This window comes from Notothenia coriiceps, unplaced genomic scaffold (genome assembly GCF_000735185.1).
Source record: "Notothenia coriiceps isolate Sejong01 unplaced genomic scaffold, NC01 NC01_scaffold00018999, whole genome shotgun sequence".
Taxonomy (NCBI): Eukaryota; Metazoa; Chordata; class Actinopteri; order Perciformes; family Nototheniidae; genus Notothenia; species Notothenia coriiceps.
Genome location: NW_011351700.1, coordinates 1,752,880 through 1,780,706, shown reverse-complemented (window position 1 = coordinate 1,780,706; position 27,827 = coordinate 1,752,880). Strand labels below are relative to the sequence as shown.

Genomic DNA, 27,827 nt, shown 5'->3' with positions numbered 1-27,827 from the left:
CGTTTTTGATAACATAGTCTTTATTCTTAAACAATCACTAACTTCATTCTGATTTTATTATCAATGCATATTTTTTATTTCATCTCACAATTCATAATGCATATATGAGCGTGTTCCAATGCAGTGAAATCATCTGCAAACATAAAAATAATAAATGATACTTAATATCACGTACAACCTAAGCCTTTGGTCACCCTTTCATACATCAATAACCCCCCCCCCACAAAAAAGTGCATTCCTTTACCACTCTCACACATCAAATATTTATACCGCCTTGCTTTAGTCATCCCTTTCTCAAATCCTCTCATCCTGCTGCCAACAGTTGACATCGAGTACATCCAATTTCATGCATTGCTTTGAGTCCACATGTATTTTCATTTGCACCAAAATAAACCTCTATAAAAAGATGTTTCTATATGCTGGTCTTGCCTGTTGACTTCCAGTGTCACGTCTGATATACTGTAAGTATCAATGTTATGCTGTAGGTGAGTTGAACTAGTCTACCGTTAGCTATCGCAGGTAACTCGTACCAGCTTAGAATCCATACCCAAGGTAGAACACCAGATCTATGATAATATACCACTGCGGTTTCTCTGTGCAACTGAATGTGTGCTATTTACTGTACATACCACCAACTTAGCATATGTTTTCCAACCAGATATAGGAGAGACATACAAACTCTCACTAAAATACTGATCAAAATGTTGCATATAAAAGTTCTGGACCTATTCTCCCCGAATTTGAATCAAGTTCTCACCTCAAAATCTAACCAAAATTAACTCCTAAAGTCATGCGATGCTCATGCTTTGTCTCGGCTCCTGTATCCCTCTTCCTAAACTAGCTAGCTTAGCTGTACACCACCTCTAATAATAAAAACACCATCGACCTCGTCCCGACCCTTCCTAAACACCCCATCGGTGGCCAGGCTTTGTGCAACGGCTGCTGGACAAGAAGCGGCCAGCCTTTATGTCTGGCCCCATCTGCGGAACAATTTGTAGGACTTCCTGAGTTAGACAAACTAATTGGGGATTAGAAATGAGCTATGCATCGTACACGGTGTACCAGTCAATTCACCTTGTTTATACAGCCCTGTCAGCATGTTGATTTATGAAAGAGAAGCTTCCTTCACAATGCAGCAAATGGCTCATTTCATGGGTCACAAAACCAGGGGGGTGGAGAATCTATTGGTTACCATGTCAGGAAAAACAAACGATAAGGTACTCTCACGGGAATGGTAAGATATCCCCCCCCCCTAACCTGGCTAAATCAAGACGAACTGGCTCCTCAATGAGACATTCTGCTACATTGTGATGGGAAGTCTTAATGGTTATGAACTATATTGAAAACATCACCAAGTCAGGTCAGTGGATTATTAAACAGTCAGGCACCCTGTCCTCCAGTGTTGAGAAAATCTCTAATGCTCTCAGAGTAAAGGTAACAGAAATAGTCTTGAAAACTAATCAACACGTATCCTCACTGCCGGGCCTGCCAAAACAACTTTCATTCCTTCTCTTGCTTAGAAAAAAACAGGAGAACACTTTAGTCCATATATTCAAAGGCATTATTACTGTTACATGGTTATATTTTGAGAGTTGTTGTTGTATTAGCCTAGCAAACATCAGAGACATTGGTCTGTGTTTCTTGAGGTGTAAATGTGAAATGACCGTTTTTTGGCCATGGCTCATAGTGCTGATGCTGGTCAATATCTTCTCCTTTGCTATTGGAGAGAATACTGTTATTTTATTTTTTTTGACAATGTTGGACATCTCTTTACTTTAGAACCGAATAATCATTGCAAATGTTAAAGAGTATATTGAAGCGATCGATATCAAAACAGCTTTCCTTTGACTCAGACTTTTACCTACCTGTACAACTTTCTTTGACAAACACACTTACCACAGGGATGTGTCGTCTGCTTATTATTACTATTATTAAGAGACATACTAGACTGCTCTCTATTATATTGCTTGAATCAGTCTTGTCTCGTCATTGCATAACAGGGGAGGGGAGTCCATGTTTGAATACTTGAAACATCCCTATCTGTCCTATTAGTCCCGCTTACAGTTCACACCTGAGTAAATTACATCCCAACCTAAGCGCTCTGTTTCCATTGGAGTCCAACACAGAGAACTATCAAATGCATTCATTCTTACCCCCACACCAAAGCAGGTAGTGTGACAGTGCATTCAAGATCAAACTATGAGAGAGAAAACATCTGAGTAATTGAAAATAAATTACTTTCTCTCGTCTCAAAAACAAAAGAAAGCCAGAATTACCATGATAGTAACTGGGATGACAAGATACAACAGATTAGTAATGATGAAGATGTTACAGCTATTACTGAGAACAATAAGACGGTTAAGCATATGAGGGTGCAATAGCATTTAGAAAAAGAAACCATTGTATGAAAATTGTACATGTATTAAAGCTTGTTTTTCACAGCATAAATTGGAAATGATAGATATTTGTGTGAAGAGAGAGACCACCATTTATTTATTTATCACAGCTTTTTCTCTTTTTTTTGCATAAAATGTTGGTCAAGTCCTGATTGAAAATGTTTGATTTTTCATATATATATATATCCTCTGGTTTCATATTAATTCTTCTAAAAGGTTTTCACAGGCAAGAGTTCAGTTTGTTTTCTTGGGTGTACAGTAGTAGCTCCTCCTCGTCGCAACGCCCCCTTTTTGTTTCAGAGGGGAAGGTGGTGCGGATTTGGGGGGGAGGCCACTCCCCCCGCTGCTATGTGGAGTCCTGATTGACAGCTTTCCCTCCGTTCATGGTGGGGGTCCCTGAGTTCTTCCTGGAGCGCTGCTTTTCCTCAATCTCATGCATTGACGGCTCCCTGTACATACAAACTGTAGTGGAAGATGTAAAGAGAGGAAAGGAGAAGGAAGGAAGGAAGGAAGGAAGGAAGGAAGGAAGGAGAGGAGAGGAGAGGAGACGACAGGACAAAGAGAGCATGAGCTCAGAAAGGGGACAATGGAGAGCAGATTGAAGAGATGGATGGGTAGACAGAGACAAGGTCAGGTGTGAGGCTGGAGGGACAATTATACCAGGCAGGGAATTAGAACATGTAAGCACTTTTTTTGGGGGACATTGCTTATCAAGTTTTCATGATATCTATTAGATGCTAGAAACATGTTAGAGGTGATATTTAAAAATAAACTTGTACCTACAAAAGCTAAAAAAAAATGCTCAAAACAAAGGAGGTTTTTTCTTAGTGAGTTTTACCATTATAACAATAGACTCTTCAAAACAGTTTAGCAGTTGAGGAAATTCTCATGTCAATGCAAAGCGGCATCGAGCAGTGGTGGTTTGGATATTTTCATCCAACTACAAACCTTTCCTTTAATAAACGTCATTATATTGTTGCATATTATAATTGTGTATATCATATGTCCAGTATTATTTCTATTCCTATTGAATATATTATTTGAAGGGACTCCTAATAACTGTTGATGTTTTACACGTAACATTATTGATGTTTACACGTAACATTATTACCAACCCTAAACCATAAATAGTTTATCCTTTTCTATCTTCAAAGCAATTGCAAAGTAGTGTCACTAAAATATTATTTGTCAATAAAGGTCTCCTGTTTTAAAGTATAATAATATCTGAAATACAAAACGTGTTAAATGTAGGACTTAAACAGCTTTTCAGTCTCTCTCTTGTTTGTTTTCCGGGTTGGTACGATGAAAACAAGGGCATTAAGATGAACATTCACTGCACGCACTACAAAATGTTATTTTGGGCTGGATTAAAGAATTTAAGGATATAACTAGTTTTCATACTAGACATGTAAGGAAGGAAATCAGATTATTTCTGGGGGGAATCTTTCCTAAAGTAATTCCCAGCAACAAAGAACAAAACAAGCAATACAAAAGATCACTTCAAATCTGTTCCAGGAAACAAGGTTTCTCTTACCTTCGATGGGCCGGGGCACAAAGTGTGACGAGGGTTTAGTCTTCTTGACGCGGTTGCCCTTCATGACTTGCCCGTCCTTGGTGAGGCCGAGGAACCAGGCCCGGCCCGACTCCTGCTGCCGGAACACAGTGGACGAGTAGATCACATAGTAGTTTTCAAAAACGGACTCTTTGAACTTGCACTCCGGCGTGAACATCTCCTGCAAAAAATACAAAAACAAACGAGGGACTGAAGGATATAGATACAGTTTGTGCATATGGGCTTGTGAAGATAAAACAAAATCCATTAAGTTAATATATTAAATGAATGAATGTGTATTTTTTGTAAACACCATACAAAAAAAGAAGGCTGTTTCTGTTTCAGTTTGCCAATATTGGCTCTCTATATCTAGTAGTGTACATTGCCAAGGTCGGTAAATGTACTGTAAACACAGACACACATCCTTGAAATCTATAATGATAGTCTAATTAGAATAATGGTGAACAATTGAAGATTGTTATCTCTCTGCTTCATTATCAAAGCAGCAAGTCAAGGAGAAAGTCAAGGGGACACAGGAGGTGGAGAGGACTGACAGGAAAAAGAAGGAACAAGCCAGATTTTGGATACACTGTCGGTACGGAGCACCGTGCCAGAATATTGCCAAAACAGTTTGGGACGTGTAAACAATGCTCTTCACTGTCTAACCCCTAACAAATATAAGATGCTTTAACATGAGATTAAAGAAGATAGTGGTGGAACTGATCTTTTCAAAATAGGCAAGGAATAGTGTGGCTTAGACTTTTCCAAAAATAAATCTGTAATTAATGAAGCATCTTATTAACGTATGCTGACAAGGTGGAAGCCAAACCTCCTAACCTTATCCTCTCATCTCTACCCTCCTGCTCAGCTCAATGTTTCCTGACTGATAGAGGCCAAATGAATACCTTACACCAGTCAAACTGAAGGGTGGTGAAGTCATGTGTGTCCAAGACAGATGTGTGTGATGTGGAACAGCTGTACTGTACTGTGTGTGTGTGTGTGTGTGTGTGTGTGTGTGTGTGTGTGTGTGTGTGTGTGTGTGTGTGTGTGTGTGTGTGTGTGTGTGTGTGTGCTGTATTTCATTTATTAATATCTCATGCAGGGTTCTGCGCCCCTTTAAGGTTTTCTAGTTGAGTGACAGCCCAATTCTGCTTCCCGCTGGAGGTACATTTTTATGTGTTTGGGTGTGTATGTGTGTGAGAAAGGAGAAAGAAGAATGAAACAGCGTTTAAAAAAGTTAAAGATAAGGAATGAAGGAGAGACTGAAAAGTGTGTGATGGGTCGAGTCACCCATATTACAAAAAAACACTCAGTTACCTGTTTCACATAGCCATGCCTAGTTCTCGATGGTATTTTTGAACATACTGTATATAAATCTTGAGTTTCCTGCTTAAACCCTCCTCTAAAATCGAACATTACCAACTATAACCAATGCTGTTTAAAAACGATGTTTCTTTACTTGCATAGTATAGCTAAACTAGTTACGGTGTGTGTCACCACTCATTTATAAGACACAGCAGTTCATAGCAGGCTGTGTAAAGGACTCTGGGAAGGTGAGGTCTCATGGGGGGCTGTGTGGAAGCATTTCGCAGGTCAGCAGGAGGGGGGAGGGACAAGATCTGTGAAGAGCAGGCGGCTGAATTTATCTAGTCCCTCTGACACGCTGTCAAACAGCAGACGTCTCTCTGTCGGGATACAGGGGGCAGGTCTTGTCTGTCTGGCTGTGTGTGTGTTTATGTGTGAATATGAGTGGGTAGGGGGGAGACATTGATGCATTACCCACCAGCAGGCTTTGTCCCCTTCTTCATCTGCCAAAATCAGGCCGAGCAGCACACAAATGCCCCCCCCCCCCCCCCTCCCCGCAACCACCCAACCCAACATTAGGCGTCCACTATCCTACCCTTCACAATCAGCCACTTTGCTTTGCTGACACATGGTGGAATCTCCTCCAAATTCATCCGCAAGGACAACACTTTGTTACTGTCTATGAAAAGGCTAGGAGCGTTTTAGAAAGCACCCTGGCTGTGGCTTGGGAATGATTGGGTTGGGATGAAAGTGACTTTGAAGTCTTTGACAGAGCACCTTGTTTGTGAATGATTGAGTGGAAATATGAGGCGAAGAGACGGGGTTGGAGTCTCGCGTGATTAATGGGATCTCCTTAATGGCCATGCGTGAACCATAGAATCAAGGAGGGAAGGGGAAGCCGGGAAATACACACTGGCATATGGCCACGTCCGTCACACATACTCAATGCGACAAACATGTTGTCCCACATTAAAATGCATACCAACAGGTTTGCGCTTTGCTTCCTCTGCCAGGAATAAATAATCAACTAAAGTTGTTACCCCGAACGAGCAAGGAAAATAAAAAAAATACGTGCCACATTTCAGCATTAACAGGCTGTTCTTGGTGGTAGTAGAGTATATACAAGGACGCTTATTTATATCCTGTGGTGCTCTGAAGGAGAAGGGTGAAGGAGTTTTTAGTGAAAATAGGTATGTGAGACTGCTCACTCCCCGCCATAAGTAAGCTAATGATAAATAAACCCAAAGGGCGAGTGAGAAATGAACAAACTGGGGACAGAATATTTAACAGTTTTAACATGTAATATGAATCTTACCAAAGACTGCAAGCTGATTTAAAAAAAAATTAAATAAAAATAAATAATCATTTTGATCCTCTCTATACCAAGCAGAAACATTAAGGTGGTGTAAGTGGTGGAAAGTAACTCGGTGCATTTCAACTACTGTACTTTATTACACTTTTAAGGTACTTGAACTTCACAGAAGTATTTAAATGTTTTTCCACTTCATACTTCTTGTACTAGTCAGAGGGAATTGTTTTACTCAACCGCTTTTTAGGAGCTGTAGTTAATTAACAGATTCAGATTAATAATACATAAATATTATCAAATGATGTATTAATATGGATAAAGATAAGACTGTATTGATCCCTTGGTGAAAGCTCTCTGGCTTTATGTAACAAAGAAAAGCTCTTTACCCGCAGCAACATCAAAGAAATGCATATGAACGCATCAATAATTCACTGAGGTAATATACATTATTCTAAATTGGACCACTCTGCATAACGAGTAGCTCTACTTTAGGTGCTTGATGCTAATACTTTACGAACATTTCGAATGCAGGACCTTTACTTAAAGCAGACTATCCTACACAGCATATTACTTCGTCCACCACTCGGTGATGTAACACACAGATGTCCTGACTGCACATAAATGCCAATTTGTAGTTCATGTGTGTCATGAAATATGAAAATGAAAAAACAAACGGGTGAAACAAGATGCAGGGAAGAGTGGCGGACACTTTGAGGGACATTTACATCTGTTGCTAGCTATACCTGCACATCCAATCAAGTGATGTAATGGTAACAGGAAGTTATATTAACAAACGAGTGTGTCTATCGAAGTGGGGGTATGTGCGAACAAAACTGGCCAACAGGAAAGATGTTTGCCATTCAAAACCAGGATTTGAAGTTAACAATGAAGTTTGAATGTGTAAAAATTGGCTTAACAAAGATGGGAAAAGCACTGAACATATTTCCAAGATCTCTGAAACATTAACACTTTAATATTGGTGAGAAACTGTGTGGATCTGTTTCTCTATATTTCCGGATGTATAAAGCCTTTTTTAGACAATTTCAAAGACAAAACCCCAACAACAAAATCCCTGATGATGCAGAACATCGAAAAGACATGACTAAGGTGACAATTGTGTTTTTAGTCCTGGGACCTTGTGGAAGGTGGGTGTGCAGGTGTAGGGAAATAAAAATGGAACAGAAAGTAAGAGAGCATGATGTAAACTGGGCAGCCAACATAACTGGGTTGAGCACTTCCTGAATCCCAATCAGATCCTGGCCCATCTGAGGAGGGAGGCAGCTCTCTGGCTCTGCTTTGAGGTGCCTGCTGCTGCCGACAGGCGTCCTTTGACTTTGGATAAAGATGCTGGGGATATGGGGGGTGCTCCACTGAAATATGGGCCTGAGCCGCTGCTGAGATTTGGCCTCAGTGAAAATCACAGGCCTGCCATGGATCTCCCGGAGAGCTCATTATTATTCTGAGAGAGACTCAGGTCTAGACGTTACTTAAACTGAAAAACTCTTTCTTCTTTCTGTTTCTATCCGTCTCCTCCCCTCCCTGTTTATCTCTCTCTCTGTCTCACCCTGAAAGCCAATCACATTTTTTTTAAAACAGTCCCTTTAACTTCCTCAGGAGAGGACATTCATGGTTAACGGCCAAAATCCAAGAATAAAGATTTCCAATGCTCTGAATCTCAGATTTTCTCATCTTCATTACTTCCTTTCTTTATCTCCCGAGAGCAACTTAATTGATTCTATGTCATTAGCACAAGCAACATACATGCAACTTTATAATTTGCATGTACACTAGACTAGTGCTAAACGGAAACATTTAGAAAGTAATCACCCTCAAAATGTAGATTAGAGTTTAGTTGAGGACATTTTTCAATCAAAAACACCTATTGGCTGTTGTTAGTGTCTCAAATACAATCTCCAAAGTATTTTTGTTCAACACAGAAAAAGGAGAAGACCTGGTTTGCAGGAAAGACAAACTTTTCTCAAAATAACATTATCATGTGTCCACAGTGCTGTCTGACCTTCCACACCATCTCTTTCTCGGTCTCAAGGTCTTTACTTCGACACATTATCCATTTTGTGTAAAATATTTAAAAGCAGTAAAATTGGTAGGCGATTGAAATAAAGAGTTAGTTCAGATGGTGTGTGTGTGTGTGTGTGTGTGTGTGTGTGTGTGTGTGTGTGTGTGTGTGTGTGTGTGTGTGTGTGTGTGTGTGTGTGTGTATGGCTATAGGCCGTTATGTCAGTCTGAGAGATAAGTTAGATAATGAGAGGGAGAGAGAGAGAGAGAGAGACAGACAGACAGACAGACAGACAGACAGTGGTTACTGCTGTGCAGCAAACTGGGTCATATTGAGAAGAGTTATAAATAATAGAAGGGAGCTCTTCATTGTAGATGCTCAGCCCCCACGCACTTCATCGCTAAACACTCCACACAAGTATTTTCATCCTGCTCACCCTCGGCTACATCAGTTTCCGTTCAGCCTCAAAAGTGAGCTCTGCAGAAACAGCAAGGAAGCCAACGGGCGACCAGCATGTGTACGTGCGCCTTAATGATCAACAGTGACAGTAAACTAACTCGCTAGATACCTGACACCTAGATGAAAGACGGAGAACACAACGATTCCGAATCATCTCTTCAAAAGACAGAGCATGTCGCATTGCCTTACTAACAAGACAGCAGGGGGGGGGAGTAGAACAAGAGAAGTGGGAAAGCCCTCAGTAATTATCTCCCTGTGGGGGGGGGGGTGATCTCAGATATTAAGAAGAGAAAACAAGACAACAAAAAACACTGTGAGAAACAGTATCTTTGAGAAGTGTAACTGTAGACCGAGAAGAAAGGGGTGACTAAAGGCCAGTAATACTAAAAGTAAATGTGTAAGTAAGTACGAGAAGATGAAAGCGAGGACTCATCTTATAGCTGTGATTGCACCCCAAGAGATCTCATAAACGTGTGAATAAAAAACATTATTGTTCCTCCCCCTATAGTCCTCTTTCAATACACTATCACAAACACAATCTGTTTGGTAAATTAAACTAAGCTGTTTGAGCTATGCATGTTAATTTAGCTTCTTTATGAGCACTCTGAGGCTCTTTGAGGCTTGTAAGCCCTCCTGTGATCCAGCCCACCACCCGCATACTGCTTACAAATGCCTGCTAATTTCCCATGCTTCACATCTTAGAAGAAAAAGGACCTCCTCCACATGGCCTGAGAGTGCATTAACTGCAAGGATTCATTAAAAATGGCCTTTCAAACAGGCTATGCACCCCCTGCTATCCTCTATCTATGATCAAAAAGGGCCAAAATATGTACAGCTGCCCATGAAAAATATGTAACACACAGTCATGTTTGTAGTCTGTCGCAAATGATGACTTCATCAAATGTGTGGGTGTATGTGAGAGGGCGGGGTCATACTGTATCCCCAACTTGGAGTCAATTTGCTAAATAAAAGATTGTGGTTTGATTACACTTTAATTGAAGTAGATATGTGGGTGGAGGGTTATTACAAGCCTCATAGTAGGCCTGTGAATTGTGCACTTGAGCATTAAGTTATGAATGAATCCGTCTACCTCGGTGATGGTGAGTCATAACAGCATTCGCATGTATTCTACGTCCTTCTCTGAACTTGTGAGTGTTCATACATCTGTCGAGTTTTGAACAAGTTGGACTGTGTGAAAGTGCTGAGAAATGATGGCTCTGAATATACTAGAACTTTGAGCATGTACACAACATTGTTTCAAATACCAGATACAAATGAGCTTTCAACTAACTGTTGTGAAATTACTTTGAGTTGTTCTCGGGTCCTGTAAAAATGTACGATAAAATAAAAATGTCCCTCAGCAGAGGTTTGTTGTTACCGCAGCCCACCCATCCTTTTTTTTTTCAACTGTAACACTATCTTCAACTGGATTAGGAACCACAAGACTGACGGTTATATAACCATGCCAACTAGGGATATCTTCCTGTCTGATTGTCCTCCCCCCACCACCCCCCTATTTCTTACTTGCTCTCTCTCACACACCGCAGCTCATTTCCACTAACATGCTCCTTCATCCTCAATGCAACGACTACGACTTAATGTTTTCTCAAACTGACATCTGTGACTGGGTCCACCCCCGCCTGTGCATCTGCTACCCACACTAACCTAAAGCTTCGCATATCTTTACACTGCAAATACAATATCCTTCTGACCAATATTTACTCCCCCACTAAGTCTCGAAATAACTTTTTTTTATATTTCATTCTTTCACGACAGCAAAAATCCCTAATATCATGTTGAAAAAGTTAAACAAAGCAAACAAAAGCAGCTATATAAGCTTCCGTTATTAGCCAGAAAAAGAAGAAGAGACCATTTTAAAAGGACTGAGCACTGAACTTGATGTTAAATTAAATGTAAAACATGCGCGGTGCTGCTTCCACTACAAAGGGGGGGAATCAGTGCTGCACAGCAACACAAAGGCACATCTGAAGAGCTCTCAAATGGAGGGGAGATGAAAGGCTTTAGAAGAGTCTTTGCTGCAGTGGGATATTAAGGGAGACAACAAACAGAACAAAACACAACACATGTCAATTAAAAAATACTGTTAATGCACAACCTGTGCTACTGCTGCTACGTGTTGTATCTTACCGAGCTGTAAAGCATGCCCTCGCCATTCATGCCAATGTATAAGCCACTCTTCAGTCCCTGGATGGCCACCACTCTCAGCCCCACAGGAATAAGATTAAACAGAGCTGCAGAACAGACAGGGGGGGGGGAGAAAGGGACAGAGGAACAAAGACATAGAGGCAAAAGAGACACTTCAATTGAGTTCTGGTGGAGAAAAAGAGGGCAGAGCATCTAACAAGCATTAAGGTTTTGTACAAATTACCCCCTCACCCAAATGTCCTCAACCAATCAGACAACATATCAGATATTTTGCTAAAGGGATGAAATTACACTTATGACACAGATTTGCAAAAACCAAAGTACTTTCACCTGCGCTTATATTTAAGTGACTTTGTATGGAAAAACAATTTTTGCAAATGTAAAGCTCCTGGAAATTTGGTTTAAAATCTGAAATATTTCTCTATAACATTAAATCTTCATGGGTAATTTTTTTTTATGCATAATTTATTTGAAAAGAAACGTTTGTGTGTGGTACGATCAGTTATAACCAAATGCTGATTGGTGCGCCTAATTTGGTGACATCACCTCTTAACAACTGAGCCCCGTCCACTTGAAAAGCAGTTACATTGGACACCCTCTAACAGTAATAAGCTGGTCCATTATTTTCAGGGCACGAATATGTGATTATGCAGATGCAACCACGTTGTATTTAGAAAAGTTTGGTCTCAAATGGTATAGCCAATTTTGTCAGATCTTTTTTTATTGGCAGTATTGCGATCTCTGTAGGTAAGTTATCGAATATGAGGACTGTGACTTTCATGGGCTTTGGTGTGATGAAGGTGTGAGGACACTCTATACTCACTGTATTGTTGGGATGATTGTTCTGCAAGTGGTGATGGGGACTATCAGATAAAGCTGGCAGGGACGAGAGGAGACGTGCCAACATGGGTCTGTCCTCCGAGCAGATTCAATTTCACTCAATAAATATTGACGTGCTGCTTTTGCCTGCCAATGGTTTAACCCTTTGGCCGCTGGTATGCGGGATACACATTAGCCAGTCTTGCAGTTATGGATACCCTTGTGGGACTGTTTGGTTTGCTCTGGCAGAATTTGAGTCCATTAGCAAACTTACATTTTGATTTCTCAGGCTTCTCAATCCCTTTTTCATAACTTTTCTGTCATAACTATCTCCTTCCCCTCCGTCTGCTCTTTTGCTCCTATTTCCATTTGCCTTTCAAGGCTGCTGCCTTTGTCGGTCCAAAGACTGTCAGTGTCTCTCAGTGGCACCGTCCACAGTTCAGTCACGTAGCACTAAAACCCAGGAGTGTTTCACCCCGACGCACCTCCACCAATAAAAACATATTCTACCTTTTTCTGAGCAATCATTCTTGCAATAGGCCCTTCAAAAGATTCACCATAATAGCTTAGCTTGAAAAGTATGGCAGGTTAGTCCACTATTGTGCTGATTATGACCTGCCATCTCTGCCAATGTATTACACATCTGACAGGAGCTGTCAATCAGCTTCCTTCTAAAAGTCCAGCTTTTCTATTTGCAGCTCCAGTGGTTGATGGATGCCGTAATTACTACTGTTAAAGTACCTGTCTGAAGGTAATTCCTCTTCCTTTTCAACCACAATCCTATGCCTCTGAGCAAAAGAGCAGGTAGGACTGTGAAGGAACAGAGTTAGCAGACTACCGGGGATCTTCTATCGTCAAAGGGACAGACAAAACAGGTTCAAACAACCCAATAAAGCGAAGTCCTTGGAACGCTTGAGTCTTTCAGTGGGGCAGTAATCGGCTACAAGCGAATCCCGCAGGTAGGCTAAAGGATCTGCATTTGATGTGAGAAATACTGGCGCAGCAGGAAATAAACCCTGCAGGAAAGGTTTAGAGAAACACCGAGCCAAACTCCATATGCCAAGGGCACCTCTCCAAATCCAGGAAGAAATGCAAACCCAAAGATGGGAGAGCAGGTTCATGCAGTACAGGCCTGTTAGTCTATGCCAGGGGGCCAAATGCGGCCCGCGGACCATTTTCAATCGGCCCTTGGCAAATTCAAAAAGTATAATGGAATATGGCCCACAAATGAAACTTTGGCTTGTTTTATATTGTACTTCTTAAATATAAATGTAAAAAGATATTACACAGTATTCATGTGTTATTAAGATCCCTTTTCAAATACATTCAGTCAATTAAAGTTTGAACCATTTTCTAACATATCTTAGTTGATAAGAAAAAAGCCCAATGACTTACTTTCAAACTTGAAATACACCCTTCCTATTTCTCCTTATTATAATCAATCTGAGGCTTCTGTTTTAAGGGATGAGCTGCCAACACTCACGAGCATCATTTACCTACATTTGATTGATTTTTCTAACTTATAACTGAACTTATGAGGCGATACACCTCTAGTTAGTGGCCCAGCTCTTATATGTTTCTGTACATGGCCCTCGGTGAAAAAAGTGTGGACACCCCTGGTCTATGCTGTTATATGCAGTATTTTAATACTGTCTTACATTTCATTTTGGTGAAACTCCTTCTTCATGCCAGACTTGATAAAGTACTTGCTCTGTCCCACCCATCAACCAGGAGCATCAGAGACAGATGGAGTGTGAATGCCTGATACTGCAGGTGTCTCATAACCAGCAATATCTTATTCTACGGGTAATTACTGCAGGCAATCAACTGATGACAATCAAATGAATAACTGCTCAAATTTGAATATAGGTCTTAATTAATTGAATAGTGTTTCACAGCCCTGGCAGTTAGTTAAGCGCCAGTCATGCTTACCACTACAGTTCGAAATGCTGTAAACTACTTTTCAAAATGTACTGAATTATTTGGGGACAAACAAGTGTTTAATTGAAGTAGAATTCCATTTATTTTCAATGCATCGCCCCAGCTAAAACTGCCTGCTGCTCAGTTATGTTCCTGTCTCAGCACTTGTCATCCAGCTCAGAAATAAAGCAAATAATGAAAAATGGAATTGAAAAGCACTCCGGCATCAGGTTGCACCTAGTATGCAGGCACTGCCATGCTCCTCAATCCCATCAGTTCCACTGAACCTCCCCCTAAAACTAAATTACTGTATTCCATCTGCCTCTGCTGAAGATGCTGCAGGTCAGAGGTTGGTGTGGCTCGAGGGTGGGGGTAATCTATTATTCTGATAATCCAGCCGGGGGAATCGATAGTGCAGTGCACAACCTGAATACCAAATGTTCTTCATCCACTTCTATCTCTCATCACTTCACTCTTTCTGTCTTTACCACTGTAGTCCAAACACATTCCTCTCGCTGCACCCCCTGCTCTCTTTCTGTGTCTTCCTCTGGACCGTCTCTGATCTTCTCATAGAGAGAATTATTCATTGGGTACAAACGGGGAAGGTGGTATTTTTAGTTTCCTCTGGCTGAATTATTCACTGCATTTCTCCATCCCTGGGCCAGTGGGATTGCTTAACAAGAGGATTACCTAGAGCTGGGGGAACCCTCACATACAACAGGAGCCTCATAAGCCTAAACCTTTACAACACATTGCAGGTGCCAAAAAGCGTTACAAGAGCAAATGTGGAAGCGCATTGTATGAATGATTTCCCCTTTCCTTTTTTTCATGCAGCAATCCTTTTTGTCCCGGAGACCCTGTCCTTATGCTATAAGTACTGAAGATCTATCTTCTCATAAAATATAAAACGACGAGTGACAGGGAGAGTCCGTTCTTTTCACCGCATGACTGCTACAGTCCAGCAGCTTTGGCTCGGGTTCCCTTTAAGATTGGCAGCCTGTTTTAGAGAAGAAAGGTCATGATTGGTTTCCTGTCTGGCTCTGCTCCAGACTGGGAGTGTCATCATTATCGCTTTGACGACCATTCTCTGCTGACACATATCTCTTCCTTGATCAGTTACTTCCCATAGGAAATGGTTACAACAGCATATATGTTTTAATATAGAAGACACTCTGCTGTTTTTTGCTTTTTCAGCTCCTGTGAGAGAAGCGGGGGTGTGAAAGCTTTAGGGGGCTATCCCCTGGAGACAATTTATCCACTGGTAGTCCACTATGGAAATTCGATCGAAGTAGAAATGTTGTAATGAAGTGGCTCGGCTAGCAGTGTAGCTGTGGGGCTCAGTTGTTTCAGGCGATATTTTTTTTAAGTATCGAATTTCTCCCGTGATAATCACACACGCTCCAGAGCCAAATCAATCAAAACGATGTGACACTTACAATCATGCAGTGTACACAGCAGAAGTGGTTTTCTTAGAGGGCTCCAGGCAGGGATATTGGGTTTCATTTGAATTCAGGATAGAGATTTGAATAAATATTTACTGTGAAAGGTATGCTGGAGAATTGGATAAGAATTCTTAATCCATCTGAGTAGGTTTTTACACATGTATTTCTACAGTTATATCTCATGCATTAAATTACATAACCAGATTTGGAAAAAAAGGCTGTGGCATTTGGTGAATACTTCCCTTTTTAAATTTGGATTGATAATCCAATTCAACCAGACCATCTTAAATTCACATTTAACAGTGTTAGGCTGACATCAGTTATGTAAGAATAAAAAAACATAGCACAGATATGTTGTATAACGCAGTGACTATTTGCCATTAAGTGATTTAGGCTGGAAATTGTAGCTTCCATAACGCTCCACTCACTGTTGTCGCTGTTCTCGTCCTTGCTGCCGTCGATGGTTCCATCCGGCTTCATCTGCAGGTAGAAGCCCTGCTGGCTGAACAGTCGTGTCACGATGCCTTTCAGCTGCGGCTCTGAAACACGCACACACACACACGACACGTACACAAAAACCGCCGACCAAGCCACAGCCCCATCCCCAACAAGTATGTGTCAGAACAGCATTCTCATAACTGTGACAGAATCACACAAAATAGTTTATACCTGTGTTTGTACACTCACAGCTCTTTATATCAAAGAAAAATGCTGAAATGTTTAACAAACACGTGTTTCACAAACATAAAATGAACAGTCTTTAATTAAGTAAAGGAGACAAGATGGTTGTGGGAGTTGGAGTGTACCAGCAGAGCAATAATACTTTTTAACATTAAAATTGATTTACAAATTCCAATTACCGGTTTGTGTTTTTACGTTTTACTTTTTGAATTGCATGATTTATTTACAAAATTCAATGTATTTATTTATTTAGTGAATATTTTTCTGATTAACCATTTAGGAAGTGTTGTTGTTCTTTTGGCACAATCCAGCCTCCGGAGTTTACTTACTACAAAAAACTTAAACTTACAGCACCATAACCATATCACCCCTTTATAAATCTCATACCAGCTGTTTAATATCAATTTGACTGATGGACAGTTTATAATGAGTCATCTGTTGCACCACAAAATAAAACATCTTTATCTTTTATCTTGTCTGGAAGGCCTCACAATGAGACCACCATGACAGAAAATCTATGAGAATGCTAATACTTTCAAATCATTTCTGACTGTATCTATTAGGGGAAAAAAGACAGATTTTGCATCATTTGGAAACCATATTTTGTAATGCACACTGACATGCCAATGGTTTCTTTATTTGGTATGAAGCAACTGTGCAGTTTTGGGTTGATATGACTTATATTCCATGAAGGAGAAGAGGAGTGTTAACGAGCAACAAGTTCTCCCCAAATGATTCCGGCTCTTTTTTTGTTGACCTTAAGGAAACTGGCCTACGGTTTCTATGAGTATTTTTCATTGCATTAACCCTGAACCGACCTCCAACTTTGAGGCTAAGACATCTGGCAGCGGGCCAGGGTGCTGCTCGAAGCGTTCGGCACTTCAGGGGAGCAGGTGGAGACAAGGATTAGTTATGGGCAAAGAAAGACTCTCTGCCACAGGCAAAAGAAAATATGTTTTAACAAACGGTCTCTGCGGTCTATCCAACGTTCGGAAAATATTTTGATATCATATTTTTTGTAAAGCAGTAGTCAGATGACAATATTAGTGTACATATGGGTTGCGACTTTTGCCAAGAACAGTCTATGTATAAATATTCCTATTTTTCCTAAGTTTTACTTTGAATAAAGAAACACTACATTAGAACAGAAATGCGTAGGTTTTTGCAATTGCAGAGATTTGGAGACATGCTCCAATGAAAAACGACATCAACTCAGATGCTGGGTGAAACTTATCCTTTGTTTATTCTTGGCTTGACAAAAGAAGCAAATTATGTGTTTTGTCTAAATGTAATTGGTACTGCAGTTTAATTGTGTTTGGCTAGATTCACATCCAGTCACAGAAAATTGCTGTTTTGCACGGCTTACAACATGTTCTGATAAATGATGCATGGGATTGCAAGAAAGAAATATGAGTGAGCCTGACTTTCCTCTAAGGTGTTAAGAAGACATGGAGGTCATACAATTCCAGTATGGCATAACAAAACAAACAAAAGCAAAAGAAACATATGTAAACTTGGTATCAGGAGAGAAACAAATCCAAGTTTTAGCCAGATCTGTCTTCAACAGAAACAGCAGACGTTAAGACTTCACTTGCAACTGACCACTTCAATAATTAACTGTGCTTCTTCTTTTTTTATATTTGACAGAAGACAATGTGGAAGGAGATCCCTGAGAGAATTTATGAAGAGTGGTGACCCTGAACGAGAGTGGGTTCATTTCAACTGATCATCCTGACCATCAGTCCCCAACTCACCTACCCCTGGGATGGGGCCATCAATTCTTGGGACAGGCCCTTCATCATCCATCACAGGCAGGGTGAGGAGAATGTGTGTTTGTACTTATGTGTGTGTGAAAGCACATGGAAAGTACACATCAGTAAATCACATGTGATAACTACTCTTCCATAAATTAAGACCTCAACATGGGCCCCGTTGTTGCTGACGGCTCATCAGTTCCAATCATTTAGCAGAGAAGTGAACTGTGTGTGTGCATAAAATATGTCTTTCAGTGGCAACATAGAGCAAATCATACTCTTTGTGTGCGTGGGCCATTAAAACGTCAATAAATGTACTTCATACCAATACAGAAGGACAACAACATTTAGGTACGTCGACAAATGGCGTCATGACCATGAAATGGTGAATGATCACCTGTACTTACACCTGTATAAAGTGTTTGACAGGGAGAAACACAACAAATCCATATACACCAAAATACACTATAAGAACCTCTACTACACTTAAACAACAGAAAACTTACAGACACAGAACAAGTAACGAGGATAAAGACTGATCCGACACTGACTGACGGAGAGAATGAGGCAGGAACGACATGAGAAGAGGCAGAGCCAACGACAAAGATAGAGAAGAGACAGAGGAGCGACAAACGGCTAGCTATAGGAAAGCTTTAGCTACGAGAAAAAAAATAAAGTACGAAAGTAAGCTTAAGAAATCCAATCAAGCCACACAGAAGGAAGAATTAAAGAATAAAAAAAGAGATCAGCAAGGGAGAGGGTCGTCGGCTGTCAGACAGGTGTTGAAGCCCCCCGCCCCTCCCTCCCTCTATGTCCCACCCGAAACCTCCCCTTCCCCACCTCCCCCTCTCCCTGGCCGAGGGGGAGTCGACATGGGCGCGAGATGGGGTGGAGACGAGAAAAACACAGCACACACGGATGGAGGCTGAGCTACTGACCTAGCCTGCAGCCCTTATGGGACACCTGTGGAGGTTTCGAGGGTGCATCTTACGAAGGGGGGAATAGAAGGAAAAACAACAGTCTTTTAAACAGGCAGAATTCATAAATTCTCCAGCGTATCGGCTGTTTATATGCAAATATATGGCAAGGCATCAAGCAAGGATAAGGATGATAATTTAAAGGAAACACAGAGTCTGTCTGTGACTCTGGGCTTTATGTCTGGCCAGTTATGGCCCTTGAAAGGGGTTACCTACCTGTCCAAAGGTGTCTGTCTGTCTGTCTGTCTGACTGAGAGTTAATATCTATATTCAGGCATTTTATGGTATTTTAATGCATTTTATGTCCTCTTGTCTTATTCCTCAGCCGTCTGTCTGCAGCACTCTGAATGGACCTGAGTGTCGTTCATCACAGACAGAACTATCTGGATTCGGGGAGGGCTGGCTTGTTGTCTGTGCACCAGGACCAAGCCAGGAGAATAACAAAGGGGGAAAGCTATGCCATGAAGTGTAGTAGGCTCAGAGCCTATATCTATCAATACAGCCAGAGTAGCTCTTAATCACTAAGGCTACCTCCTTCACTGCAGTAAAGCTCCCTCTTGGCAATAAACATTTATCATTAAAACATTTAATCTCAAAAGAGCCTTGGTGCACTGCGGTTCAATTTATCTCCCCCGTGTACCCCAATCTGCAGTAATATTGAGTTAGGTAATGTAAAGCATGTCTTTTTGATTGCATTTAAGTTGTGTGTGTGTGTTTGGAGGGGGTGCAAAAATGAAGTGTGCAAGATTGAAGGCTTAAATATATTATATAGCTTTGCAAACAAATCCTATACTCAGGCTGTGACTGGGATACAGGAGCATTAGTTTTTTTAGGGTGATTGATTATTCACAGCAGTATCACAATATACAGGGGGTAACGTCACAGCATACAGACAATTCCCTATACATTCAGGCTGCTCTTGTTCGGTAAATGGGAAAGGGTTTTGTCGTGCGGTGGATCGACAGACAACAAGAAGACCTGATGGAACAGGTGGATTTTTCGCACCGCGGAGAAAATCTACCTTCTCCTCGGGCTCAGATTGAAACCCTTGACTGCAGTATAATGCTCCAAAGAGGGGCGGGGTGGAGTTAGGGGGGCTGAGGAAAACCGCTTCCATCAGCACACATAACACACATCAGTAAAAGAAAATCACAGCACTGACCTGGTCGCCGCCGAACGGGTCTTTTCTTGCCGCTGCAGAAACGGACTTTGCTGAAGACCCCCAAGAAATGCCTCTCGTAGATAGAGCGGGGGTCTTTTTTGCTCGGGCTGGGGCGACGTTTCGAAGTAGAAACCCGGTCGCTGTTCGACTCCCTCGCCTGGCGTTTCTGCCGGATCAGGGAGCTGGCGATCGCGGCCATCTCCCCGAACCGAGTCTGAAAAACCGAGAGTCTAGTTCGGCGGAGGTCGGATCTTGGTGCAGCTTCTTGGTGCAAACAAAAATGAGATAGTTGTTTCTGTGTTTTGCGTCCACGAGTTTTTCAACCAAATGTCATCCTGATCAGAAAATCCACCGAGTGCCGGGCATCATTGCGCGACAGGCAGCATCCTCTCGAGGGGCCAGTAGTGCGCGTGTAAATCAGCTGCTGAGAGTTTCTGACACTCAGGGCTTTGAATCAATAGCGACCGATCATATATAAAAAATAGATCTAGGCCACTGGGGCCGACATTTCAGCTGCGAAAACATGCAACAGTGTTGGCAAGTTGATGCAGATGCGTGTCATGGGAGAGCTTCAGGTATTCCAGGTGAACAGCGCCGCGTCCGCAGAGGACGGCTTTACACTCATCTGCACAGGAGCCTCTGCTCTGGCTCCACGACGCCTTTTAATAACTCGCATCAACCTGAATCCATGCACGAGACGCTCGTGCACGGGTGAAGGAATGATCTGAAGTTTCTCCGCCTAATTATTCACTCCATGCAAATGATGAATGAAACCGTTCGCTAATCCCGGAGGAGGTGCCGGAGCCCAAATATGCGAGCCCCGTGTCCGGTTCGTCGATGGCCCCAAGAAATGCAGCCGGAGAAAAAGGAATCGGCAACAGAGACTGCTCTGCAAAGATGCTGCAGAGATGCAATTTAAAGCGTGCAGGGACGGTTTCTTGACTGAAAAGCAACAATTAGTTGAGTTAAAAACAAGCCAGAGTGCTTTTTGTTGTAGCGCACAAATAATAAAGTAGCCAGAGCATTATTTCCCGTGCGTCCTGAAAGCTGTCGGTGTGTTACATCGCCGAGAGCGAAAGAGGACGGTCGCGATCCATAGCCTCCTCTCTCCCTCTCTCCCTACCCCACTCCCTCTGTCTCACCCCCCTCTCTCCCTCTCCAACTCCTTTAACGCAATCATACGTGATTGAGGTTCGTATTAGGAGTTATCGGAGAGCTGTACTGGGAAAAATCGATGATCTCCCAGGAAGAATACATGTGAATATAAAAAATAGAAAGGGGTAAATGCTGAGTGGGTGTTTATGCAGGGGTCTGTGTGTGAGCACGCGTGATTTTTATTCTTATGAGGTAATGCACATCTTAAAGAGGAGTTGGCTGATCTTATATAGTCTCGTTGAATTACAGTACAAATCAGAAGTTGCAAGGCAGAGTTTAAATGGTGGGGGGGTAGGGGGGGGGCACTTCGGTCAGCAAGGATGCTGCATTAAAATTCCAGTTGTGGGGTGCATGAACAGACATATCTTAATCAGCTTTGGCTGATACTACACATGCATTCTTATCATCATAGCTTATACTTAAGGAATATAAAGCGTCTTTGAGCATCTGTAAAAGCGCTAACAAAATAAATCTATTATTATTATTATTTTATGTCCTAGAACCCTTTAGCCTCGCATGCCAAAAAGAACTTATTATTTGTGGCTAAAAGGATTACCTGCAACAGGTTTAAGCACACAGAGTACGAACCAAAAACAGAAATGGTACACCAAAGATCCAGACAGTGACACAACACGTAGATACATATGTTTTAGGGCTTATGGAAATGAAATGGACTTGCCCAAAACATTACAAATAACCTATAGAACAACAGCACGATGGTCCTTATTATAAAATACTGTAACACCAAAGCTTAGAAAAGTGTGAGTCACTAGGAGAGTATATTTGCATACTTCAGATATGATATATGTTCTGTATGTTTCTATCACACAAATGAATTTGCAGTTGTTTTCAGCCCAATGTTAAGCGGTTCTGTTTTCATCTGAATGACTATGGTAATTACTTAGGGTTAACAATAAGCAAAATTAATGCAAAGTCCCCCAAAATGTCCTGCAAACGTGTCTGAGTGCATTCCCTGGCTTTCATGTTGATTATGATATGGGCTGGGGTGCACACACACGCCTCCCCCTTCCCCCTACCCACCAACGCGCACACACACTGTGGGAGGAAGAACACGTGAGTCTTCAGCTGCACACAGCAAACCTTTCTCTTCCCCGTGATGAAACGGCATGAAACATTTAGAGACTTTTTCTAGGACTCTGTCTGACATTCTCTCCAAAACCAGCCCACAGAGAGATCGAGAGAGACACAATTTTCTTTTGACCACCACTGTCTGCCCCCTCTTCCTCCCTCTTACGTAACATTTGGATTTAATGGATGAAAGGGTGAATGTGAACTACTGGTACCTTTGTGTATTCCCCTTTGTGTGTGTGTGTGTGTGTGTGTGTGTGTGTGTGTGTGTGTGTGTGTGTGTGTGTGTGTGTGTGTGTGTGTGTGTGTGTGTGTGTACTGTGTAGTAGGATTAAGGGCAGCTACAATCTTTCCCCGGGGAAAGATAGATAGCTAAAATGTAGATAGCAAAAGTAAAGTTTATATAATTCTAAATCAAATCAGCAATCTGTATTCTTACTGACATGCCAATGCGTGGTAGAAAGAAATATGTCACTGCAGCACAGAGAAATATCAATAACAACATTGATATACGTATCACTCTAACAAATATGCAGGAGCTTGATATACATTTCTCAGAACAAAAGCCCAGCTGGTGGTTTCCAGTACAAGCAGTTAGCTTTTTCACAAGCTCTATAGAGACATGAGACATACATCTTTGTCAGGAAAAGATCAAGTATTCCCTAATGAGCATCTGCTAGGCTTCCCCTCTCTAACAGAGACAATTGATGTTCACTTCATTCCAGCTGAGATATGTCCACGAGCAATAAAACACTGTTTGTATGAACTGCACCGCACATATCGCTATCATTTGCAATTCTCACTCTTAGTTGATAACTCTCTATAAGTTTGCTAGTTAGATTATGAACCACCTCTTTGTGCCACATACTTGTTTCTGCATTTATGCTGAATAGCCTGGTGTGTTCCCATTTTATCAGACTTGTATTTCATCATTATAAATCTCCAGGTTGCATACAATGTACACTGCAGCATATTAACTAATTTAATATACTTGCAAGAAGAAAGCAACGTCCCTCGTTCAGGTGCCACCACAGGAGTAACATGTTGTTCAGTCATTTCTTTACACATGCTGCCCCCTTGTGCAAAAATAATGAATTGCAAGTGTTCAGAGAGAGAAAGAGAAAGAGAGAGAGACTGAGAGAGGGAGAGACTAATGTTTGTTTCTAATCTCTCAAGTTTGTCACTCCAATGTGTCCTTGAGATATCTCACCAATGTGTTGACTCACAATAGCTGGAGCTAGTTTCATTGTGTAATGTCAGCTAAACTGTCTCGCCAAGTCTCCAGGAGGCAACAAGGAGAGATGTGTGAGAAGAGATATGCAGGTAAATGTGTCATGCTTTGGCTCACAATGCTCATTACCACATTCACACTAACACCACGAATCCCAGTTCGATTATAGCTAGTGTGGCACATATAGAGCCTTTTAAAACTGCACAAAGCCCAAGATGGATGGGCACACAAAACAAGAATAACCACATAACATTGTGTGCAGTAAAAGGTACATCTCTCCATAGCAAGGTCATTTAAGATACATTGAAAAAATATATGAACTTACTAAATTAAAATGATATCAGTAACTAACCTTAATGTTGTTCTTATTTTTTGCGAAACACCACAAAAACAGAAAACACAAGCATAGAGAACAGTTATTTAAGACTATTAAGACAAGTTAGGTGTTAGTACATTGTGAGAAAAGGTGTCTCGCAAAGACATCTGATAGACTTGCAAAATTGGTGACTCAGAAGAGAAATAAACTATCCCTAACGTTTTTTTTTTATTAAACCTTATTAATTAAAGTATTAATTAAACTTGGAAACCATCAAAAAGACAAGAAAAAGCAATACCACTCTTGTGTGTGGTGGTCTCTCATGTTTGCAACCTATTATACAAGTCTCCTACAATCCAGACACCCCATGCTGTATTTACCTTTAACACAAAAAGCCAGGTGCAGACTTGATGCCTTAAAAGAAAGCAGGTGCAAACATTTAAGCTTACTCTGACACGTCTTTTACCTAAAACCCCTGGGAAAGATTTTGGCAAGGTGCCTGAATCTCTGTAGCAAACCACTTTCTGCTCCCCCTGCTTTACAGGATCTGGTTGCTAGTGATGCAGTCAGAGTATCAGCCGAGGTTAATAGTGTCATCCCCCTTTGTCCGATGAGAGAGATACATACTGAGTCAATAATGTAAAACTGCTAACAAATAGACAAACCAGTTTAGATTTGACGTAATAGTGGCTGATTAATTATCCAAAAGCAGGGTAGTGTCTGTTTAAAATCCCCCAAAAGCATGTTCTCAAACTAGATCTACATGAGACAGTTTTGGCTGAGTATAGAGCATCAGTTGAACTCCTCAAGAGTTCATGTGGAACAACAAGTCGAATACAGATAATTGGATTGAAAAAACAAACACACTTGCAAGTAAATGAATACCAAACAAACTTCAAATAAACACTTTACGCAACACGGCACAAGTTTGAACTTTGCATCCATTTATCAATACCTTTGAGCTGAATCATAAAGTTTAAATTGAAGTCATACGGTTCATGTGACAGTGAGTAGAGATGCAGGATAAAGACTGATGGTGCTTTATATCCAAGCCTTACAGATCCCAGTGTGCGTGCTGCTTTTGGTCCAACTTCCTCAGAGGAATCAGCTGTGCTTAATGGAGTTTCTAATTGTCTGCCCTGAATTTGAGAGCTGCTGCGAGCTGAAACTACTGGATATGCTATGTACTGCAGGTGACTTAGACGAGAGAAGGGGTTGCATTTCTCTTGCTCAGGAAATACTGTAGGATTTTTTTTTACTGACTCTGGAGGTGTAGTTGTGTTGAGAGTGAACAACAGCAGCAATGCAGTAAATTGCTGAAACATGAGTAGAGGACATGGCAGGCATCTTAGGCTCTTTGCCAAAGACCGTTGAGTGGTGGTTATGTATGAGCTTGTGTGTGTGCACACGCACGTGTGTCATTGAGACTTCTGCTTTTATAATGGGCATGTGGCGAAGTCACTTTCAAAAGAGGTGTACTCACTCTGCCTGCTTTTCAACATTCATTAAAGTACTTAAAGCTCAAGAGTTTAGACAGTTGGTTAAATTAATATTTAACTCTGTTGTCAATCTGGATCATTGGACAAAATGTAATCAATGTGGTGACGGGTTTTGATATAAATCTATTAAAAGAAAGCCTGATTTAAAAAAGTTTAGGAGCCTCGTTCCTGTGTGCTTTTCTATGGCACTGTCCATGGTGCTGAACACGCTGCTTGTTTGGGGCCCTAAACAAAGCTGCGTCTCCAGGCCCCTGAAGTTTAATGACTTGATCCCTGCATTGTCCATTTTTTGGCCCGCTTCATATACAGCACTGGAACAGGCTCGTCTGCAAATATAGCTTGGTCTGGTAAAGTATCCGGAGCCCTCTCTCTTTGGTGTAGTGCGGCTGGCTGCATGCCGACTGATAGCAGCTATACCCGCACTCAGAACTCGGGACAGATGCGAGGAGAGGCTCTCTCGACTGCAGACTCGGAAGATGTTACTCACACAATCGAGTGGCCAATGAAACCACTCGCCCCCCCTTCCCTCTTTCTACCCTCTCTCTATATCTTCCCTCTTTTTCATCACTCAAGAGAGAAAGCATGCAAAGCGAAGGTAGCTGCAAAGCTATGGTGCTATGTTTGTGTCTCACCGTTGGTGATAGTGGTCGACTTCGATCGTTGTCCACAGAAACACTGCAGCATATGCGCTCCTTTCTGAAGGAATGGCCTCAGAATCCTCATTGATTTGGGTTGATGGGAGCCTTCCTCAATCCAAACAATCGGACAAAGCTATCACAACACAGCAGGGTCAGGCAGCATAGCGTAGCCAGCCAGCCAGCCTCTCTCTATAGGCTCACAGCAGCCCTCAAAACGCCGGAAGGGCACAGTCTGCAGGACAAATTACGATAAAAGGAGGCATCTTGAGTGATTCCTCCTTCTCTTTCTCTACCTCTCTCTCTCTGTCTATCTTATTCTCGTCCGCCGACGGTCAATCGCGTTCACGGCACACTCTTCTTCCGCCACGGCAGGCAATGCAAGGACGTTGCAATGTGCTCTTAATTGTACACCCCCCCGCCCCCCCCCTCCTGTCTCCGCGTCTTTACCAGCAGCGGACGTAGAGAAGGAGAGAGAAAGGGAGAGAGAGATTGTAGGAGAGGGAGGGAGCGCGAGAGAGCGTGCACGCCAAAGTTAAACTGCAGGGGTAAAGTGGCACGCCGGCCACGAGTGAGGTAATGCGGAGCTGACAGGAAAGGCGACGATCTGACGCTGGCATCAAAGATGTGCAACCCCGGAGCCAATAGTTTCTCCGTTTCCTCTCTGTTTTCAACCCTTTGGGAGCACGCGGGCAACGGATACCTTACGTCAGCTTCATCCCATCGCGTTAAGGACAAAGGTGTTTTCCTAATGTGATCATGTAACTACCAGAAAGTTGAAGGATCAACACCTCAGTGTCAAACCAGTGCGGAAGCGTGTACAAAAGTGAATTAAGGGGAAAATAAAGGGTTTGTTTCCTTTATCTATTACAGCTTCCACAATGCCAGTGCATGTGTACTGATTTAAAGTAGTCCTGTGATAGAGTTAATAAAGCTGACCTCATCCTCTGAAACAATGCAAAGTTTACCTATAGTTGTGAAAGTCATGCATTGAAAATGTTAAAGTAGCCTACATATTGTGCGTTGCTTACAAACTGGGATTATTTATAACAAATTTGGTATAAAAAAGTCTTGTTAGGAAAAAAATGTTGGAAGTAGACTGTACCCAACAGGAAGTAATTTAACTTCTCCGCCTTCAATTTTCATTTTATCGACTTCAAATGAAGTCTCTACCATCATTATCATTATCCAGACAATTAAGCTTCAGTCCCCAATGAGCTTGTTTTAATGTAAAACAGGAAGTTGTTGCATCTCCAGCATTCTCTTATGTTCCAATTTTCTTTTTGATGAAGAGAGTCCAGGCCAGCCCCGAGACATCTACATGCCAGTTTTGATTTATTGACAAAGCGCCGCCTACTGGCGACATTAGGTTACAGGATTTGTACTTTTACGTCGTCCCTGTCGCATATCAGGCAGATCCCTTTAAAAGTTGGTCAGAAAAGTCTTGATATTTAATAATAATAATAATAATAATAATAATAATAATAATAATAATAATAATAATAATAATAATACATGTAACACTTTAAAGTTGTCCGTCTGCATTAACCAGCTTTGAAATGCAATGCTCCCCATGGGCCATGAATGAAAAAACGGTTTGAACTTTCCTCTACAGCGACAAAACTTTTCATGTGATTAGTTTGTCCTGCCCTAAAGACATCCATAGGCCAACTTTGAATCAGTCATAGCGCCACCTACTGGCAACAGGGAGTTAGAGCTGCCATCATTTGGCGTATTGATCTTGGGTTAACCATATGGGCAAATGGCCACCTCCTTTTTTTGCGGCCTTCAGATTAATTTATAAACAACGTAATTAATTTTAAAAAAAAGTTATGTTGCGAGCTTCGTACGTGATTTCGTTCGGCAACCAAATACCGCAAAATAATCTGTGACGCGTTTGTGTGTATTGTGTTTGTTTCCCGGGGAAACACTCACAAGAAACA

The 27,827-nt window shown here is 41.6% G+C and overlaps 1 protein-coding gene across 5 annotated transcripts; it reads right to left on the bottom strand.

The window, feature by feature from the left end:
* Positions 1-26,278, bottom strand: fgf12a (fibroblast growth factor 12a). Of its 5 annotated transcripts, none has more exons than XM_010778141.1 (6): positions 25,882-26,278; positions 18,759-18,806; positions 15,814-15,924; positions 11,187-11,290; positions 3,931-4,129; positions 1-2,858 (listed from the first exon to the last, which is right to left on the bottom strand). In XM_010778141.1, the coding sequence occupies exons 1-6, from the start codon at positions 25,970-25,972 to the stop codon at positions 2,743-2,745; spliced, it is 669 nt and encodes a 222-aa protein (XP_010776443.1). In that variant the 5' UTR covers positions 25,973-26,278; the 3' UTR covers positions 1-2,742. The 5 variants fall into 5 exon arrangements, with proteins under 5 accessions (XP_010776443.1, XP_010776445.1, XP_010776441.1 ...); XM_010778143.1 differs by lacking the exon at positions 25,882-26,278 and adding an exon at positions 24,706-24,746; XM_010778139.1 differs by lacking the exon at positions 25,882-26,278 and adding an exon at positions 19,960-21,031.
* Between the last annotated feature and the right edge of the window lie 1,549 nt (positions 26,279-27,827).

Coding starts and splice junctions, on each gene's coding strand:
- fgf12a (XM_010778139.1), bottom strand. CDS start 20,158: ATGGCCGCGATCGCCAGCTCCCTGATCCGGCAGAAACGCCAGGCGAGG. Junction 18,807..19,959: donor ACCCGTTCGGCGGCGACCAG/GTCAGTGCTGTG, acceptor CCCCTTCGTAAG/ATGCACCCTCGAAACCTCCA. Junction 11,291..15,813: donor GGACGAGAACAGCGACAACA/GTGAGTGGAGCG, acceptor TCTGTTCTGCAG/CTCTGTTTAATCTTATTCCT.